At 37.0% G+C, this 22259-nt stretch overlaps 2 protein-coding genes across 2 annotated transcripts; both read right to left on the reverse strand.

Annotated features, from left to right (window-relative positions):
• Nucleotides 1–278: 278 nt before the first annotated feature.
• LOC138325217 (frizzled-4-like) lies at nt 279–4556 on the reverse strand. The gene has a single exon (XM_069270716.1). The coding sequence runs from the start codon at nt 3147–3149 to the stop codon at nt 1467–1469; it is 1683 nt and encodes a 560-aa protein (XP_069126817.1). The 5' UTR covers nt 3150–4556; the 3' UTR covers nt 279–1466.
• Nucleotides 4557–15910: 11354 nt separating this feature from the next.
• On the reverse strand, nt 15911–17062 carry LOC138323536 (uncharacterized). The gene is made up of 2 exons (XM_069268240.1): nt 17035–17062; nt 15911–16410 (listed from the first exon to the last, which is right to left on the reverse strand). The coding sequence occupies exons 1-2, from the start codon at nt 17060–17062 to the stop codon at nt 15911–15913; spliced, it is 528 nt and encodes a 175-aa protein (XP_069124341.1).
• Nucleotides 17063–22259: the final 5197 nt, after the last annotated feature.

The following is a 22259-nucleotide window of genomic DNA, read 5'->3' on the forward strand; positions in this document are numbered from 1 at the left end:
TATACTGATTACAGTACTTGTATACGACGGATTTTCCTATTTTCAGCGAATATAATTTATGGTTTTATATATCAATAAATATCAGCCTAACTAGACTTAACAACCTCCAAAATATCAATAAAGGAATTAATCACAACATTAAACTGCCAAGACAGCTCGGAACACATATCATGTGCATCGCTTGCACTTAAGTACCACAAAACACATTATGTTGTGGACTGATAAATACACACCAGGTAAAAATCATCATATATGAAAAGTAAAAGACAAATATAATATAAGTTTAACTGTTTGTTTTATATTCGTTCATAAATAACAAAAATAAAGTAATGGTGAACAAATATTGACATCAATACATTAATGAACAAGAATAATGGTGAAACAAAATCCTGTAATGAACTTGTGATTTTGTGCCATTTTTAAAGCTACATCATGACAAAATTAAAATTGTGAGTAGACAATATTTATACATGTGACTAGTTGGCATGTGTAGGCAGGCAACTTTTTGGAGTAAAAAATATGTAACAGATTAGAGGTTCGTATCTGTTCGTGATTTAGACAGCTAGGAGGAACACTCTGTTATATTTATCGATCTTTTTTGTTACCAGAAGAAGTGAGAATGCACTACAGTATAGCCTGAAAGCTGATAACATACCCGTGTTGAATGCATAACATTTTGAGACCCCTGGCCCTCTTTATAGAAACAAGACCACCCGAAAAAAATGTATATCGGGGCGTATTACACCATGGTCTTCCAGTGTTTTGCCGCTTAGCTCGATAAACGGGTTTGTATTTTTACTGCAGTCGAGAGAATAGATTCAGAAAATTTTGGTTAGTGGTTAATGGATTCGAGTCCACATATGTCAGCGGTATTCGGGTAACTAGGCTTTTACATTGGAAAATAGCGGAGAAGAAAAACGTGAGGCCTACCAGGGGACTCGGCATGGAGTCTGACAGCCCAGGTCTGGTCCGTTTTACGCCGAACCTCCATCTGCCAACTAGTTACATATATGCCTGCCAGTATCACTAAAATGTTTTGCACTCGGCTTTCCGGTGATGGAAAACCATTTTTTGCCTATGCCATATAAATGCATTAGAAAACAGAACTTGTTTAACAATAAGTAAATCACAATTTGAAATTTAGTTTGAACACAATGGATGCCATGCTGAATGAATGAGTTCCAAGTTAATTAGTAAACTCAGTTGATTTGGTTCTTGTTTTTGGATAATTATCTGATTTTTTGAAATATTTTCTTTTTTATCGTTTGAACTAAGTTAACTTCTCAGCTGATATGGATAATTACCCTTTTAAAACTAATACTTTTTTGAGTATTTGGCCATCGTTCAATGCTACGGAATCAACAGAGGACGATATTTGGCTCACTTTTGGCCCACAATCTTCATTCACAGTATCTTTAAAGCCCAGCCGCTATTAAACACATTTTTTTGGATTTTATGCTTTTTTGTCACACAACTGTTTCACCATCTGTTTTTATCCTTTTGGATTTCTCGACCCGAAGTGTCCGGTTTTGTTGTTTTATTGGAATAAGTTGATATTGATGACTTTGAATATGATATTCAACATTTTTTCTGTCACGTTGTTTTCTAAAACATTTAAAACACACTTTCCTAGCAAAGTTACTCCAAGAATTCACAGTTTTTGTAGACCAAATCCACATTCCGCTCGTTATACCCACCACAAGCGACATGAATATTTTTAACATAAAAATTTCAATCTTTGGTAAACTAGTTGAATCTTTTTGATACCACGTATCTCTGTACACATATTCATAAAATAGACACCCAATAACACACGTAGCGGGGACTGTATATAACACAGAAAATATTCCTATCCGCACCATAAGGACCTCAAGCTTATCTGTTTTCACTCCATCACTTTTGATTTGTTCTCGTATTCTGTATAGTGATACAAATCCGGCGACAAGGAAAGAAACTCCGATCACGAGGTAGACTAGAAGGGGGACGATTGCAAACACCAAAAGTGTCTTGGTATTTTGGTTGCCAACGTAACAAATTTCAACGAGTTCGTCGGCATCAACGTCTCTCATGACCAAGATGACAATGGTCTTTACTGCAGGAACTGCCCATGCTACCAGATGAAAGTAACTACTGTGTAACTGAATGGCTTCATGTCCCCATTTTAGTCCCGCGGCCAAAAACCACGTTAGTGTCAAAATCACCCACCAGAGAGCACTTGCTGATCCAAAGTAGTATAATAACAAGAACACAATGGCACAATCTGTATTTTCTAGTCCCTCCTGAATTAAAATTCTGATATTATTTTGACCATCTGTGTCGCACGCGATAGATTCTCTACCCGCAATGAGTCTTACGACATAAGCTATACTGTAAATATTAAAGCACATTGATAGAAATATAATTGGCCGCTCTGGATAGCGAAATCTCTGAGAATCAATGAGAAATGTCAGCACAGTGAAAAGCGTGGAAATAAAACATAATCCAGTCCAGATGGACATCCAAATGTCAGTGAACTTTTTATCTTCAGCTGTGAAGGCGTCATTTGTACCACATTTCATGGCACATCTCTCTGTTCTATTGATGAAGATATATTTTTCTGAATTACGATATTCCATACATTGCTTCTTTTGAGGTCTTGGTATGACCTTAGGTACAGAAGGTGGAGGTTTAAGAGTTGGTTCCTCTGTCTCCTCGCCAGGTCCATCCATACACATGTGATTTTGATCATTTTTTGGAGGAAATTTCGAACAGTTCAATGCCAAAGGCCAGGGGTAGCCAAATTCTATGAGGACTGGTTGACACCTGTTTTTGACATTCTCACAAAGTGGTCGACATGGTCCTATGGGTACCCGGACTTTCTCTGTACACATAGGTACGTATACAGAACACAGGAAAAACTTGAGACGTGAAGAACACCCGTATTGTATGAGAGGGGTAAACGTTTGGAGCTGTAGCTGGGCATCCAGTTGAATTTCGTGACCAACAAAATTCGGCATCCCTGTTACATTATAGCCGAGGCCTTTACACATGTCTATCTGGATGGTCTCACAACTCCTTACAGTTTCACTTCTTGCTGTCATTATCCCATTCGGCACCACCAGGAGCAACAAAGTCGCAATGAACACCGCCACAATGCTACCGTAGCCCATTCTCACAGTCAGTGTGAAGTTTTAAGGTGTTTCATAAAACTGTTTTCAGAGTCAGCAACGTAGTAAAATTGATAAGTATAAAAGTTCGACTCGACACCATCAACAAACATTAAATTGCCATAACAGTGTGTAAGGTTGCCTCCTCCTTTTCATGTGTCTCTAAAACTTTCACATGGCGTTGGTTTCAGGACGCCCGTACACATATAAACACGTCCGTGATAGTAAAGTTCTGAATCCTCAGTGACACTCATCAGTACGTCCACTTCAAAGCCAACACATGAACTGAGGTTTTAGTCCGATCGTTGTAGTATTAGTAATCCGTGGCCTGTCAGTGTGTGTAACACAGAGAATAGTGCATGCCAGAGCTTAGGCCCCGCTGGTGTTTGGTTTCACACGCACCAAGTCCAATCAAATGGCCTGTTATTCTCGGTGACTCCTCCCCGCTCTGTTGAGTATGCCCACCGTGAACTATTCAATCACACCCAACCGCTGTCAATCATAGCCTGTGTCCAGTTATCAATGGAATCCTCGTGGTGAAGTGAAGCACTGCTGATTTGGATGCAGGTTTCCTATGCTCGCTTTTCACTCGAGTTATTCACAGTGAATGGTCCATTCTTTTCTATTGTTATGGTTTCTAGTTTCAATATGACTGTGAACGAATTAGATAATCAGGCATGCCGAAGTCGAACCCTCACATACACAGCATTTACGGGATCAAATAAGAAAAGCACATATGGATGGATGGCTATCGTACACAACACGCACAATATCCCCAATAGCCCTGGCAGATAATACAAAGTTATTGTTTTGTTAGACAGGCTGACAGCGTGTGCTGTGCTTATCCATACCAACTAAGTCTATAGAACGAACGTCTTCCTCTTTCCTTTCGCTTCATTCTTACCTTCTTTAAAGAACATTTAGTAAATCCCAGTTAGTTGGGCTGCGCCATGTCCCTTTAAATTCCCATGTTATACTGGCGAGGTCAAGCTTCAGCCCGCCTCGCTCAGAGACCGACTCGGGATTTATGACGAAACCACCACTTATCAGAACAAATAAAGCATATGACACTTTCTGCATAAAGTCTTCATACGTCAGGCCTACCTGTGTAATAAAGTTTGTTTTAACGGTAGTTTTAGACTTGGCTCCTGTTTATTATTCCTGGGCACTGCTACTCAACTCAGTCTGTTTTGGCTGCCATGCTATGTGGTCCGTCATATATATATATAACGATTGTATCATTTCACAGTAAGTGGCGATCAGGTAGCTTTCTAACGATCAACTAAAACGTGAATTAGAAAGGTGAATCCCATGGTCTTACCAGCTTCTCCAAACTCAGCATGAACGTCAGTGACAAAACGCAGAAACACTTCACCAAAACAGATAGCACGAGTGTAGCAGTATGATAACAACAGCAGACGATAGCATACACTCTAGCGCCATCTATCAAATCCGATAAAAACTATATTCTCTATTGTCCGTTCGTTCAAATATGTAACATACAAATAAGAATTAGATGAACTTATGAGCATTATGTGTTTCAAATAGCTTTGTGTTATGGAGTCAAAACATCTGTCGCCAAGCGGAGATTAGTGAAAAATCATTACAAATCGGATACTGGATAATTTGTTTGCTTACAAGTTTATGAAATCACAGCCGATGTTTTTTGTCGGACAGAACAAGATGGTAGGAGTAGTTTCCCCTGCTTGCTTCATGTCAATTTTTTAAAGTGTACAATAATTATATCTTGTTCGCTGAATAAATGATCATCAACAAAAAATAGTAAAACGAAATAAATCATAATGATAAATTATAATAGATCTAATACTAATGAAATTTTATAACCATTTTTGTTTAAGCGAATCATAGCATATAGATATATAAAGTAGGGGTTTTTAACGGACTATCTCGAGCTAATCAAAACAGTTTTCAACATAAATAAGCAATTAATTATGAGATGTGATGTAACTTTTAAACACGTTGAGGTTCGAACATCTGATTAAGTCTTTATATGGTATTATCTTAAATCTGATTCAAGATATAATAGTTTGATTTTTGCTCTGATGAAAATGACATTACAATCGAAGTTTCTTATTTAGACGTCTTGATGAAACCCTGAAGTAATGTTTTTTAACATGATGCATGAACTTCAAGAAGCGAATAATGTTATGTGAACAAATATAAATGTATTCTTAAAATATATTCATTTGTACATTGATTTAAAAGATAAGATTAATTTTGGTCCATTGTGATGGATACAAAATATGTAAGGTACAATACATACAAAGGGAGGTAAGGAGGATAGCAGAAAAGCCATGCTACTGCACCAGCAAGTCAATTATTTGTTGGTTTTTAAATGAATTTGATAATGATACAGAGAGTTATTATGTGTAGAAGTTCTGGTGCTATTATTATCAATTCTGTCGTCAAAACCATTTTCAATTAAGATTTGCTATCTAGCTTGACTTGACATAGATTTGTAAGACTGTTGTCACTGTGACCTATATTTATAAAGTGAACATCACTGTGACTTTTTGTAGGTTGGATGTCTCTGGCACTGTGACCTATATTTGCCATGGTTCCTTTTTCAGATAGCACAGAAATAATAGAACTTGATTTACTGCCCGGAAAGTTTACCTTATTTTGATACATTCTTAAACCGCCGAACCATGAATAATAAAGAGATAATTACTATAATTTCTAAAATAAATTGATTTTATCAAATTGAATTGAAATGGGATAACTCATACGTTTCACATCCAAGCAGTTGGTATTTTGTATGAATCTGTTACGAATCCGTTTTAGAGCAAGTCCCTTCAATAATAATTGCTTATGGCATAAATGTCACAGACGAGTCCAAAAGAAAGAGGGAAACATTGCATTGTGCTTTTGAAAGAACCAAAAGGCATGTATTACAAGATATTTTTTATAAGTGTTTTGTTCGTGGTTTGCCCTCACTAGTTTTATTGATTTTAGTATCACGTTATCGGTTTCATGGTGGCCTACTCGATCGTTAGTGTACGTTTAATGTGATTTCATTACAGCTACATTCGGCCTTTGTAAATTGAGTTAAAGAAAGACATTTAATGTAATTCATTCCATATTAATTTCGCGAAACATAATCAACTGGTACATGACTTCCTAGACGTTTTGATTCATAAATGTTTGGAAAATGTCCGAAATATCTTTACTCATCACCCAACTGGAGACAGAAATCTGGTATTAACATGACAGTAAGTAAATTGTAACGAAAAATACGCACAGTCGCGTTGCTTTTCAATCAAATTGGCAAATGCATTTTTTCGTTGGCTTCATAAACCTGATAACCGATCGACCAGGGGGTTCTTGATTAAAACTAAAAGCATAGAAGTTAATTAAGAAGAATATTGAGAGCGTCTGGCGCATAAAAAATCCAAAAATAATTCTGACATCTGATTCCACATATGTAAGGGAAATCAAAGTAGCATTTTTTTCATACTATTTTTATCTGAAAAATACGTGTTAATCTTTTGTTTTCTTTTCTTTTTCTGTACTTCATACTGACAGCAGGTAGCTCAATGTCACAACCTGACCAACGTTATTTCAATAATTCTGCTATTTTTGTGTTTGTTTACTGTCAATTACTTTCATGTATCATATGACTCATGTGCATTATTGTATAAATATTCCAATATACAAAAAAGGAACAAGATATAAGCATATGAAAATGGACAACACATACTGTTTCGTCATTCTAGACTACGACAGTAGTCAAATACAATTATGAAATAGTCAATATTTATCAAATTTCCAAGAAGATCATCCTCGTATCTAGCTCACGAAAATGAAAAATAACTACCATAAAGAAATATGTGAAGCTTCGTAATTACTACAAGATCCGAAAATATGTAAAATTATTACTCCCTTTAGGCTAACTGGTAAGGAAGCCTATTTATACTGAATTTGATGGTTTGTTAAGTGAATTTACGAAATTATATTTAACGAGGATTACGAAAAGCCTCGGGGCTACATATAAATTCTTGATGCTACATATGTATATAAATGCAAAAGTGAATCACTAAATTGGATTAACGCCTCGTTAAAAACAATACTGTCTACATCCGGAAGAAAATGGGACAAAACCATGCCTACTAGTGATGTCAGCGTGTTTTTTATCAACTTACGAATGTAAATTTTGAAAAGTATGGAAACTAAATGTTATTTTCGTCAAAATTCCTATTATATATTCATCTTTTACTTCTTGCTGTTATCTCCAACGTGGAAAACCGAAAGCAAACAACACAAATCATCTCATGCTGATAATACTAATGTTTTTAAGTAGATTTTCATAATATTTAGAGAACTAGAACTACATGTATATTAGAGAACGCATGTAGTACATATACCTGTAAGCATTAAGGGACACACATAAATGCGCAGTAAAACATATGACATTTTTTTTCCATACTGTAAAGTTACGTATTTTAGAGATAGTCATATTTTTGCGCTATTCGTGCAAGACTTTTTGCGCTAAAGTATGATTTCGCTAATTACATTTTCTGTAATTTGTTTGTGTAGCCATTATTATGAACGCGAATTCATCACTACGGTAACGTGTCCAAATCAATTTTAAGCTAAACTTTGATGTGCAAAAATATGAGTACATGTACATTATGACAAAACGTTTAAGCAAATTTATCGATTCTTCTCACATTTTTTCTTCATATGGCCAAACAGCAATTTTCACATCATTTGAGAGGAAATACTTTGAAAAATGAATATTTTCTAATGAAAAATATATAAGCTGTAATCAAATCAATTATGATACAAATTTATATACAACATACCCAATCGATTCTATCGATGCTCCTCACCTTTCTTCTTTACATGATCAAACAGCAATTTTCCACAACCACTTGAGAGAAAATACGTTGAAGATGAACATTTTCTAACAAAAAAATCTATAAGCTGCAATACAATCAATTATGATATGAAATTATATACAACATACCCAAAACCGCTGACTCGAGTTCCAGATAGTCTGTTTGAGTATATTGTAAAATGTAATTGGTAAGGGTGTGGTGGTGATAGTAGTAAATGATTGGAATGTGGTCAACAATTAGTCTGGAATGGACATAAATCGGATTCTGTTTACTTAAAGCTTAGTCAGTATAACAAATGTTAGTTTCATTTTGTTATTCCTTTGTTGTTAATCATAAAACCATTTTGAATTGTTTCTGCAGTATATCTTATAAAAAATCTTATATAATTCCAATTCAAAAATCAAAACAAACACAACTAGAAAGTAAACATAGGCTTTTTCATTATTCAAATTGCATGATTTGAAATGAACGAATAACATTTTCTTTTGATAAAATACCTTTTTGAAACATGACAACTAAAACACTGGACAAGTTACAAAAAAAGAGATTTCATCAGACGGAAGATGTATGCGTTAGACGATGAAGTCATAAGGGTTGGTTAAGAGTTTATTTAATGCTAAAGTTATCAATGCTAACTGGCCTTTACTTACAGACAGAAAGCATCCCTCCCGGTTCTCTCTAGTAAAGGGTGTGGCCAATTTGTCTAATTTGCAATACAGCCTTCATCTCTCCGGACAGGAGCGAATCAAATACATTGAAATTACATCTTCAACAAAAGATACAGAAGTATATTTGGCCATGATCAAAGGAAATGGACAATACTAATAAAAACCTGGCACCATCTTGAGAGCAGAGGCCAGAGATTTGGAATACTTTTCTAATAGCAGACATCCATATGCTCTTAGTGAGAACCTTATAACAGATACCGATATTATAAATCCGTTTGAAGGATGATAATTACTTACATTAGTGATATGTTAGACATACACTTTTTATCACAACATGGACGGTTTGTTTGATGTAAAAGCGTGCATTTCAACAGGTTTAATAATAGTTTATTTTATGTGTCTTGGTACATAAAGGATAAAATTGGGTTTCTCTGTCCCTTGTTTTACAATTTTGAAACATTTAGCTATATTTACTGACAACTGTAAACTCATCTACTAGATCTATTTTGCTGTTTCTTTACCAATTATGTTATTTCATTTGTCATTTCAAGAAAATATGGCTCTCATTACAGTCGTATTATACAACAATTAAAACAACTTAAAGGAAGATTAACGTTCACACTTAAATTATTACCTAATCCATGAGAATTATAACCTTTATAATTATACACGTACATTACGCAACACATATTATTATTATTTTTTTCACGTTTTCATCAGTTGAAAATCCAACTCTTCAGCTCACGATTTGCACTTTAATGCATATTTTGTACTTTGCAATTGGCACGTCAATGAAAGGAAGATGTCTTTAATATGTATCATTGAAGACCTCTCGTGGACATTTTAGAAATAAATCACCTTTCATTACTATTTTTTATTACTTATTAATCATAACAAATCGAAAGCAAATAAGACATTGTAAATAACGATTTTTGCGTTGTTGGAATAATATACTTCATTATTAAATCTGTTGTTTGTGTGTTAATGACGATCGTGATTATTACGATAACATACTGTAAACAAACATATATTTAAGTGATAACTTCGCGTTTTCATGTTCGACGACATTTTCATGGCTATCTAATTTTGCGATTTTAGGTGTTTCTTCTCTATTTTACTTGTAGCTGATTTTTTTCGCGACGATTTTTTTCGTGAATTCTAATCGCTCTCGAATTACACAAAAAATCGCACATGAAAATAGGTTCGAGTACAGTATAATGCATTTTTGTTTTGATCATGATATCTGTTGCTAACTGAATACGTATCTGATTACATACTCTGCATAGACATATAATAAAAGCATTGATAGAACCATGTTTTAGCTAATATAACAAACATTTTCGTTTATGATGTAACTATCCTTTGACATATTAGATGTAGGAATACTGAAAAATGAGAAGATGGTCTTCTCATCTTTCGTTCTCGTTTCATTTCGACCTGGATCAAAGAACTTTAGGCTACTCTTGTGATTTCGAAAGGAGTATTGTTCATATTTGTGTATTTGCAGTCATCTTAAAATATCAAAATCGGTTTCTATTGTTTGGACAATTTTGCATGCAAGAATTTTTAAACGTGATACTGGAAAGAGTAATCTTTTCCATTTTGGTCTACATTCTATCTTTTAAATTTATTCACAGAATCCTTGTTTAAAGCGATAACTTGACTAATGTAGCGACAAATGCTTATATCGGTTATACATTGTACAATGGACCTCATGTATTTGCTATCTATATGTCATACGACATTTGATAGGGATTTGGCAAAAAAAATTACACCAAAATAACTCAAAAAGCCAAATGTAAAATGATTCTCTCTATATGCCATTGAAATCATATGCTGTACATCATAACATATTTGAAATAGTTTGTGGTTTGTCATTGTAACAAGTACAGTAAATAGCATGCTTAAATTAAATATGTCGGATGAGTCGAGTCCTTTGGTAGGTCCCATTTTTTTTCCTCTTAAATTGCCGTATCTAACATGGATGATTCGAACACGTCTGAATCCAATACTGTTATTGCGTCGAATACTTTTTGTCGTACAACTCTTATAAAGTATAGCAACATTTATTTCCATTGATATTAAAACATGTATAATACAAATTTCGTTTTTGTAATTTGTGGTTCTGGTTCCATATCAAACAAAAAATATTTATCGTTCCATAGCAAACGAAATAATTAAAATATGCACAACCAACAAACTGTGATAAAGATCCCTCTTACGCGGATAGAGGACAACATATGGAGAGGTTTCTAGCATGGGATAACGTTGCTGCAAGATTGCAGTAAACCATTCTACTCGGACGAGAACCGAAAATTTTTCGGTAGGCTCCGATATGTGCGTGATTTAGCAAATGAATGAATACCATTGTCATTTATTTTACCATGTTTGGAATTCCATGACGCCAATAAACCAATTGGTCATATTTTTTGTTTTAACTTCTTGTAACCTTCTGCCAATTTGTGGAATCTTGGGAGACATATGCGATGCATGTATATGCCAAATTCTGTTAGCATGACAGTTGCGTCTTGCCATTCTTCAAACATTCAATTTGATTAGTCCTATTAATTACCCCTGTGGCATTTTGATCATTTATTTAAACAATCCGGCAGCCTACAATTTTATATAAGGATTGTGAATATCATGTCCTTCTAGACTCGAGATACGATCGATGTTAACTAAATTATCACAACCAGGGGTGATATTATTCTCTTCCTGCACGAAATACCGGCCGACATCTCCTTCGTGTAACGGCGTTTGGTCGAAGGCACGTAATGTCTTTTGAAGTACAATGATGCGTTTGACATTAATTGTCACTGTCAGACGATGTATAAAATTATATATCCTTTCTCTTAATTTTCTTCGCACGTGAGGTGCTCTGATATGTATTTGATACAATGTATAGCTAAATTTCATAGAATCCATCGTTGAAAAAGCACGCCCCTGTAGACGCTCTCGATCACCTAAATGATCTTAAATTGCTTGTTGAAGACAAAGAACGTCTTGGGCATTTTAAAATAGTTTCATTTTATATCATTTATAAGTATATGTGTTTCTTTATTGATTTTGCTTACAATTATTTTTAAAATGTAATTCCGGTAATGCATTCAACAAATTATAATATGTCTTTAAAGAAAGTTTATGCTGGGCAATAAAAAACATCAAGAAGAACGCTAAACATTTAAGTTTTAATCAATATGTTTATTGTATCTTTAAACGGGACGTCCAATGAAAAAAACAAACAAACGAAACTTACAATAGACAATGTAACGAATTTTTATCATTATGATGCTAAATATGGACACATGTTCACAACAAATGTTACAAATGTTGCATTTTAACAGCGGGTCGTGTAACAATGCCTCATGTGAAATTTAATTAAAAATGACACTACTTTAATCAAACAGTTGACATTAATGCGTTCACGTTACGTAATATTGTGAACGCCGGAGTAATTAACTTGTAATGGCCATCTGTCTACTTAACCGTTAACTTATTACATGCACCATGATGTATGTGTTACAGACCCCTCATAGTTAACACATAACTCAAGATACTCACTATAAATTAGCACTATTAGATTTTGTGCATTCATCGCGACCCCTTTCTATCAACACAATCATAACACCAAAGTGCTCGATAGCATTTCGTCGTAGCAGTGCATCAATGCTTAGCACTATTTTAGCATTGCTATATTAGCGCAATACGAGGCACCGCTATGTTATTATAGAAATTAGCACTAAGAATTCTAGTACTCCTAACTTGTCATTAATGTTGGCGAAATATGTAAAACAAAATGGATCACGACACACAATTTATTAAGAGTAAACACAGGTGCAACAAGATGGTTTGGTACTATGTGGTATTGTTGTCGTTGTTGTTGATTATGATGTTTGTTTGTTTGTTTATTTAAATACATTAACGCCCTATTAACAGCCAAGGTCATGTAAGTCATGTCTCCCATGTATGCGGTGTGTAGGGTGAATGAAGTGTGTGATGCGTGTTTTGGGAGACTGTGGGTATATTCGTGTTGTGTCGTCTTGTATAGTGGAACAATTACCCTTTTTATAGTGCTATTTCACTGAAACATGCCGCCTAAGACACCAAGCAACACATCGCACCCGGTCATATTATACCAACAACGGGCGAACCAGTCAGTGGTCCTATTCCATGTATGGTGATGATGATAATGATGATGATGATATGATGATGATGATAATTAATGCACAGACAAACACTTGTAGATGGGTTTACGCGCGTGAGGATGAAAGAGTAGTCGATTGTATGTGTAGCTGAATTGTGAAAATAAAATAAAAACAAGCAAACATCATATCCAGTGTTTAAAATGTCTGAAATGCAGAAAAAATGACACTGTAATATAAAATTCTACATTTGTATCTTTCTGAAGCTGTTGATAGAATAATAAATTTCAAATCTTCAAAAAGAATAAATAAATGATAATAATAAAATATATTATTTAAAGAACCAATATGACTCCCTTTCGTGGAAACTTAATTTGTCGAAACAGGTTTAACAAGTTTGCGAAGATTAATTTTCACAAGTTTTAAAATGTGAATGAAAATACCTTTCAACAATAAGAAAGTGGATATCAATTTGCGGTACACTTTTAACGTGAAAGCAAGTTGGCTTGCAGAAAGCGCATTGATATTAGCGTATTACGAGTTCAATGCTGGAAGCTAATGTGTATGCACACCAAGAAACGTCGTCCCATTTTGGTACTTGTCGGGGCCATACTTTTTATATTTATGGCAAAGTTAGTATCGCATGTTAGTATTTTTCTATCATAAATAGGCAATTGTGACAATTTTGTCCATGCATACGATTTATGCGGTTGACATCACATGCGTATGATTCGTTTTTCTCTATTGCGCGTTACATATAAGATAAGTTACATCAGTTATTTATCGTCGTACGCATTGTTTTAAAATATGAACCACCACTTACATCCTTCCTATTGACTAACACACTTAGCTCTACTAATTATATCATATATTGGTGTTGTTCGGCAAGGTTTACAACTTTAAGATGAGTTATGTTTCACTCGTTTTCACTCGATTCTCATTCCAGATGTTGACGTGACCCATAATTGATCTCGATTTGTAGGACGTTTTCGCCAATGAAGCAGAGAACGCTAATCCTTCCGGTGCACCTGAGTCTCCACGCAGATCTATATATTTGTTTTCTTTTGCTCTGATCGCCTTAGATTTTGAATGATCGTGTTTACTTTGTTATTAGTCATTCTGGAGTAATCCGTTTTAACTTCCATCATCGTGTCTGTTTTGACAGGCGTGTGATTCAGAAACTTTTTGTCCGCTTATTAGCACCACAAATGCCGTTGCGTCGACAAGGTGATACAACATCGAGATGGGAGGTCCGTTTGACACAAGTCTTGGAACTCAATTAATATTTCAACAATGCAAATAGATGCATAATTATTGTATGTTAAATTTGATTTTAATAATAAAACATGTTATTTTAAACAGATTTTGCAACGTATTATGTAAATCCGAAGGATAAACAGACATTAATTTAGTATAAAAAACAGTTTTATTTCTATATAATCACTGCTTAAATCTTAACAGGCATTGCACACGATGTCATAGCTTGATCAGCATAATGACTTAATTTGCCTCTTTTTTTCCTTTTTTTTCTTTTTTTTTTTAATTAACAAGCTATAATCTTGTCCTAACTGAAAGGATTTTCCTCAGTAAAACCGGTAAAAAAAATTAGTAAAACTGTAGGAGGACAAGAAGACTGCCAGAATCTTGAACTGTCTTAGATGTTTATTTTAGTGTCTTCGTTGACGCAACACAATGCAATTACCAGTACGTATCACCGTTGATACCTTGTCCTGATTTCTCGAACCTAACTTCAGTCAAAAACGGACTTTAGTCAAAACAACTTACTTACGTTACATTATGAACAAAAGTGAAGTTTTGACTTAAATCGGTGCTTAATGTTTCGGGAAATCGTTGTCAGGTCTAGATTGCAGGCTCCATCCATTAATTTCTTCATTTTACCATTTTTTTCTCTTCAACATCGCCTTTTCATACCAAAACATTTTATAGGACACGAGTTTCGAAAAAAGGGGGGATATGTTATATGTACATGTATATATATATAAAACAAAATGAATGACTAGTCTATTCGCATATTTAGACAACACAGTCCAATGACTCTCTGGTGGGAAGTTTGTTTAGATGTCGTGGGGTTTGTGTTGTAGAAGACGTTGATCACTTCTCGTGTTCCAATCCATCGACTCTTTGAACGAGACAAAATGTCGGCCATTAACCGGCCGTCTGTGGATTTATCATTGCTAAATGAAGGATTCGGAGGTAATTTAAGCGTATCGGGGGACCGCGATTTGGTTTGTTTTATCTTTAGGCATGTCAAGGCTACAAAGTCGCTGATAGTAAAGGGATTTCTGTGAAGATATTCCCCCATATAACCTTATTAGCCTGATAATAGCGAAATATACTTTGAGTATCCAAACTGTTGAAGTGAACACCATACTCTCAACCTATGTATTCGAGACTGTTAGGTACCGAATTATAGATAATACGTCCTGAAAAGTATTTTTTAACAAAAATGACATAACGAATTGCGTCATTAAAGTAATCCTCATTAAAGTCATTGTACACTTTAAATGTAACACGATTATCCCACTCTTCACGGTTAGACAAAAATGTGTATGCGAATAAAGTTGAACGGTATCGATTCTCAAATATTCAGAGTACATATTTAATTGAATATTTTAACAATTATACCACACATTTGGTAATGAGATATATCTGGGATTATAGTTTTTCAAAAGCAGCATGTAGAGAATTTAACTTTGACTGCCAATAGCCTTGAGCAAAGGCCATGGTCATTCATTTGGACAACTTTGTATACTACTCGTCTGATATCAAATCTCTTAGCATATTGGCTTTTGACAAGAAGTGTATTTTACAGCAAAAAGGCCTCTTCGATCCTATGTAACCTTGGATGCGGTCAATGTCATTTATTTGAGTAAAGTAAGTAGCATCCAACAGACCAATTATAAGATCTCTTGACTTGAAGGTTTTAACCATAATTTACCCATTTGACTTGGATAAAATTTCAATGTCATTCATTTGAAGAAATTTGGTAGGATTTATGCCAGCATTGATTAACTCATCGTTAATAAGTCACCGAAGTTGAAGCCCATTATTCTTAAAATACTAATGACGCATCATCTTCTATGACTGGTTGTACCGGTATGGCTACTCTGTTGCCTGGTTGTATCGGTATGGCTACTCTGTTGCCTGGTTGTACTGGTATGGCTACTCTGTTGCCTGGTTGTACCGGTATGGCCACTCTGTTGCCTGGTTGTACCGGTATGGCTACTCTGTTGCCTGGTTGTACCGGTATGGCTACTCTGTTGCCTGGTTGTACCGGTATGGCTACTCTGTTGCCTGGTTGTACCGGTATGGCTACTCTGTTGCCTGGTTGTACCGGTATGGCTACTCTGTTGCCTGGTTGTACCGGTATGGCTACTCTGTTGCCTGGTTGTACCGGTATGGCTACTCTGTTGCCTGGTTGTACCGGTATGGCTACTCTGTTGCCTGGTTGTACCGGTATGGCTACTCTGTTGCCTGGTTGTACCGGTATGGCTACTCTGTTGCCTGGTTGTACCGGTATGGCTACTCTGTTGCCTGATTGTACCGGTATGGCTACTCTGTTGCCTGGTTCCTGTTTTAATACAAAATTGTACAATTAGTGGGACCAAAAGGATAATGTTTTTGCTATTTCCAATTTTAAGAGTTGTTGTGATAATTACTAAATATACCAGATGAGCGATACAGACCCTCTTGGCCTGTTTAAGCTAAGCCACATTTTTGAAAATGCATGACCACCATTGCCGTCAGCTTCAAGATCTGGTTGGGTTCCTGCCTGGAAATAGCTGGTACGAGGTTATAGGAGCACTGTTCCTTTATACTTGTATCACAAATTTCGTGTTTCAGCCAAACATGACTTTTGGCAGCTGCCATGTAAAAGTTCTAAGCAAGATGATAAATCTAAAATTCACAGGGTATAAAGAAGTGGCCAACGAATATATAACCATTACGACCCTTTGTTTGGAGGTGGCAGTATCTGTCAAACACTTTTGACAAAATAGGCCTTCACATAAGATGTAGGTTCAGATACTTTTTCATTAAGAGGGTTTAATACAAAAGGGTGGTGCTGAATCATATGAAAATTTTTTTACTTGTATTATGAAAAAAATGTTTGAATTGTAAAATTAAACTGCAGTTTAATAGCTCGTGTTTCTTTTTTGTCCACCATCATCATCAGATAGTGGACAGTTCAAATCACCTTTTATCTGCGTCCAGCGTCTATCCATCCTTTAACGCTATTTCTCAAAAAGTTATCAGGATAGTGACAACCATCAGGACAGTGACAACCATCAGGACAGTGACAACCATCAGAAGTGAACAACATGAACCATCAGAATGACAACCATCAGACAGTGACAACCATCAGAAGTGACAACCATCAGGATAGTGACAACCATCAGGATAGTGACAACCATCAAGAATCAGAGTGACAACCATCAGACAGTGACAACCATCAGACAGTGACAACCATCAGGATAGTGACAACCATCAGGATAGTGACAACCATCAGGATAGTGACAACCATCAGGATAGTGACAACCATCAGGACAGTGACAACCATCAGGATAGTGACAACCATCAGGATAGTGACAACCATCAGAACAGTGACAACCATCAGGATAGTGACAACCATCAGGATAGTGACAACCATCAGGATAGTGACAACCATCAGGATAGTGACAACCATCAGGACAGTGACAACCATCAGAACAGTGACAACCATCAGGATAGTGACAACCATCAGGATAGTGACAACCATCAGGACAGTGACAACCATCAGAACAGTGACAACCATCAGGATAGTGACAACCATCAGGATAGTGACAACCATCAGAACAGTGACAACCATCAGGATAGTGACAACCATCAGGATAGTGACAACCATCAGGATAGTGACAACCATCAGGACAGTGACAACCATCAGGATAGTGACAACCATCAGGATAGTGACAACCATCAGGATAGTGACAACCATCAGAACAGTGACAACCATCAGGATAGTGACAACCATCAGGATAGTGACAACCATCAGGATAGTGACAACCATCAGGATAGTGACAACCATCAGGATAGTGACAACCATCAGGATAGTGACAACCATCAGGATAGTGACAACCATCAGGATAGTGACAACCATCAGAACAGTGACAACCATCAGGACAGTGACAACCATCAGGATAGTGACAACCATCAGGACAGTGACAATCATCAGGATAGTGACAACCATCAGGATAGTGACAACCATCAGGATAGTGACAACCATCAGGACAGTGACAACCATCAGGACAGTGACAACCATCAGGACAGTGACAACCATCAGAACAGTGACAACCATCAGGACAGTGACAACCATCAGAACAGTGACAACCATCAGGATAGTGACAACCATCAGGATAGTGACAACCATCAGGATAGTGACAACCATCAGGACAGTGACAACCATCAGGATAGTGACAACCATCAGAACAGTGACAACCATCAGGACAGTGACAACCATCAGGACAGTGACAACCATCAGAACAGTGACAACCATCAGGACAGTGACAACCATCAGGATAGTGACAACCATCAGGATAGTGACAACCATCAGGATAGTGACAACCATCAGGATAGTGACAACCATCAGGATAGTGACAACCATCAGAATAGTGACAACCATCAGGACAGTGACAACCATCAGGATAGTGACAACCATCAGGATAGTGACAACCATCAGGACAGTGACAACCATCAGGACAGTGACAACCATCAGGATAGTGACAACCATCAGAACAGTGACAACCATCAGGATAGTGACAACCATCAGGATAGTGACAACCATCAGAACAGTGACAACCATCAGGATAGTGACAACCATCAGAACAGTGACAACCATCAGGATAGTGACAACCATCAGAACAGTGACAACCATCAGGATAGTGACAACCATCAGGATAGTGACAACCATCAGGATAGTGACAACCATCAGAACAGTGACAACCATCAGAACAGTGACAACCATCAGGATAGTGACAACCATCAGGATAGTGACAACCATCAGAACAGTGACAATCATAGGATAGTGACAACCATCAGGATAGTGACAACCATCAGAACAGTGACAACCATCAGAACAGTGACAACCATCAGGATAGTGACAACCATCAGGATAGTGACAACCATCAGAACAGTGACAACCATCAGGATAGTGACAACCATCAGGATAGTGACAACCATCAGAACAGTGACAACCATCAGGATAGTGACAACCATCAGGATAGTGACAACCATCAGGACAGTGACAACCATCAGAACAGTGACAACCATCAGGACAGTGACAACCATCAGAACAGTGACAACCATCAGGATAGTGACAACCATCAGGATAGTGACAACCATCAGGATAGTGACAACCATCAGAACAGTGACAACCATCAGGACAGTGACAACCATCAGAACAGTGACAACCATCAGAACAGTGACAACCATCAGAACAGTGACAACCATCAGGACAGTGACAACCATCAGGATAGTGACAACCATCAGAGGATAGTGACAACCATCAGGATGGTGACAACCACCAGGACAGTGACAACCATCAGGATAGTAACAACCATCAGAACAGTGACAACCATCAGGATAGTGACAACCATCAGGATAGTGACAACCATCAGGATAGTGACAACCATCAGAACAGTGACAACCATCAGAACAGTGACAACCATCAGAACAGTGACAACCATCAGGATAGTGACAACCATCAGGATAGTGACAACCATCAGAACAGTGACAACCATCAGGACAGTGACAACCATCAGGATAGTGACAACCATCAGGATAGTGACAACCATCAGGATAGTGACAACCATCAGGATAGTGACAACCATCAGAACAGTGACAACCCGAGGATAGTGACAACCATCAGGATAGTGGCAACCATTAGGATAGTGACAACCATTAGGATAATGACAACCATCAGGATAGATTAGTGACAACCATCAGGATCGAATAGTGACAATAATCACGGTAGATTAGTGACAACCATCACGATAGGATAGTGGCAGCATCAGGATAGCGACAATCAGTGAGGATGACGCGAATGAGGGGTAAGAGGAGGAAACACTGTCTTCCCTCTCTGTGAGGAGCAGTTCAAAAACCCCGTCCCAGAGTCTCGCCTCAGACGCAACATTGTTTTACATGCCAAACGTGACAGTGACATGGATAAAGACCTATCTGGTAGGAGCTTGTATGACTACATTTTCTATTTTGATGCTGTGAAACAGCAATCACAGGTACGCTAGGCAAGCCTGCGCACATCAAAACAGTAATAACGTAACAATCCAAGTTTTGTTACTTTCACGCCCTAATTGAAGGTATGAAATGATAATGAAAAAAATGTGTACAATAATTTTCATAATGATGTTTACAATAACGCATTCGGTGATTTCTTCCAATAATTATATAGTTTATAAAGAAATGGCACTCAGATTCTAGAATTAATTTATCAACTAGTTATTAAATAAATGGCACTGAGGTTCTTACCGGATTTATTGGTGTTGAAATCGATATTTCAGAAATAAGAAATTCAAATTAAATATAAAATGTATTTCTGTTATTTCAGGAAAATGAGTAATTCAATTTGTTCTTGAGTCAACTTTAAATATCATGAAATAAATAAATATCTTTTGTTTAAATTCAATATAAATGATTACCAATTTCTTTACCCTTTCGTTTGAGTCCTTCATTCACAGCATCAAGGATTTATAAGTGAGTCGTATACGCCATTGACAGCATCTGAGTGGCCGGCCTTAGCACTTTGATTTCTACATTTCTGCATTAAGTTCTAAAATGTATTTTGTTTTAACCTTCGGTCTTTATCTTGTGTGTTACAGATTCACCCCAAACCTTGCAACAACTCGGCGCCAGTTAAGTTTTCTGCGCAGCGGAACTTCTGCCACTTTAACAGAACACGCCAGTGAGGAGAGGTCCGAGGACAGTTCCTCGTCACCACCCATCAAGATGTGAGTATCCTTCATTGAATGATCGTTGCTATATATATATATATGGATGTACTACCTTACCTGTTTGAATTCAGACAGTATTTTACTTATCGTGTGTCTTTTCTCTGTTACAGGAGTCAGACAGACCTGATGGAATAGAGGACTATGGAGCGTAGGAGGCACTGGAAGATTACCTTGTGACCCTGAGGAATCAGATGACAGCCCTGACCAGATGACAGGCGACCACCATCATTTCTTTGAGGGGCGACCTTCATCCCGTTGACAGGAGTCCCATCACCTTCCCCTCTCGTCACCGGACTAGCGCTTGGCACTCGTGAAAAATTATAATGTTTCCTCCTCACTCGATGAAATATAACTGGTATTCATCAAGATACAAGGAATATCCTTTATATATATATTGTGTAGTGTATATGAAATACTCCTATATGAATATAGAACGGTGAAAAGTATAATTTCATTTTCTTATTGTGAAACTATTGCATACAATGAAAACTATTGGTTTTATTGTTGATTTCTGTATTTTACAGGTTCAACAGAGGATCAAAGAGAGAGGATCGAAGTGTGTTGGAGCAAGGGTTACAGATCGAGATTTCAGAGGAGAGTGGACAAGCTCCTGTCCCGTCCCCGTTTGAACGTGCAACATCGATGTTAAGGGTACCCAAAAGCCAGCAACACCAGTTTGATTTGTCACTCAAAACTGCAGGTCAGCAACCAACACGGAAGCGTAGTCAGAAGTCCATATTGCCAAGAGCAGTGCCACGCCAGTTACATTGACTTCGGTTGCCACAACCGTCGTCTCTGTGCCTGTTTCTGTTACTTGTTCCGGCTCCCTCTACTGCGGTTCCTCAAGGGCCATACCAGATATCCTTTGGGTCTACACCTTCGATGATCGTTCCTTTCTTGTTACAGATGCCTAGTCCACGTCAGCAGTTTGTTCCGATACTAATATAGCAATCCTCTCCTCAACAAAGCCCTGTCTAGGCTATTTCTCAAGCTACCACTCCGACTCAGAAGTTCGTCCCTATACCTATCCTCAAGGCACCATACCATCAGAGCAGTTCCCGATTACACCATAGGAGTCCACGATGTCGCGTCCACCATCACCACTTCGTCCGTCACCATCCAATCCAGGCCCATCCCGAAGCAGCAAGTCGTACTACAAACGTCACAACGAATCTTCGAAACAACGGTGACACTTGCTTACTCTTTACATACTGAATTTTTAAGGATGACGCTCTTGATCTAAAGTGTATTTTTTAATTGAAACACATTTTTATTAGCTTTTTTCACATTATACAAAGAAAAATATCAAGAAATCCCAGAGGGATCTTGGCGGGGACCAAAGAATGATCTATGTCTGACATATCATGACAGAGGGATCCTTTCTCTGCTTTTCAAACTATCAAATCTAAGATGGCGGCTG

This window comes from Argopecten irradians, chromosome 1 (assembly GCF_041381155.1).
Source record: "Argopecten irradians isolate NY chromosome 1, Ai_NY, whole genome shotgun sequence".
NCBI classification, from domain to species: Eukaryota; Metazoa; Mollusca; class Bivalvia; order Pectinida; family Pectinidae; genus Argopecten; species Argopecten irradians.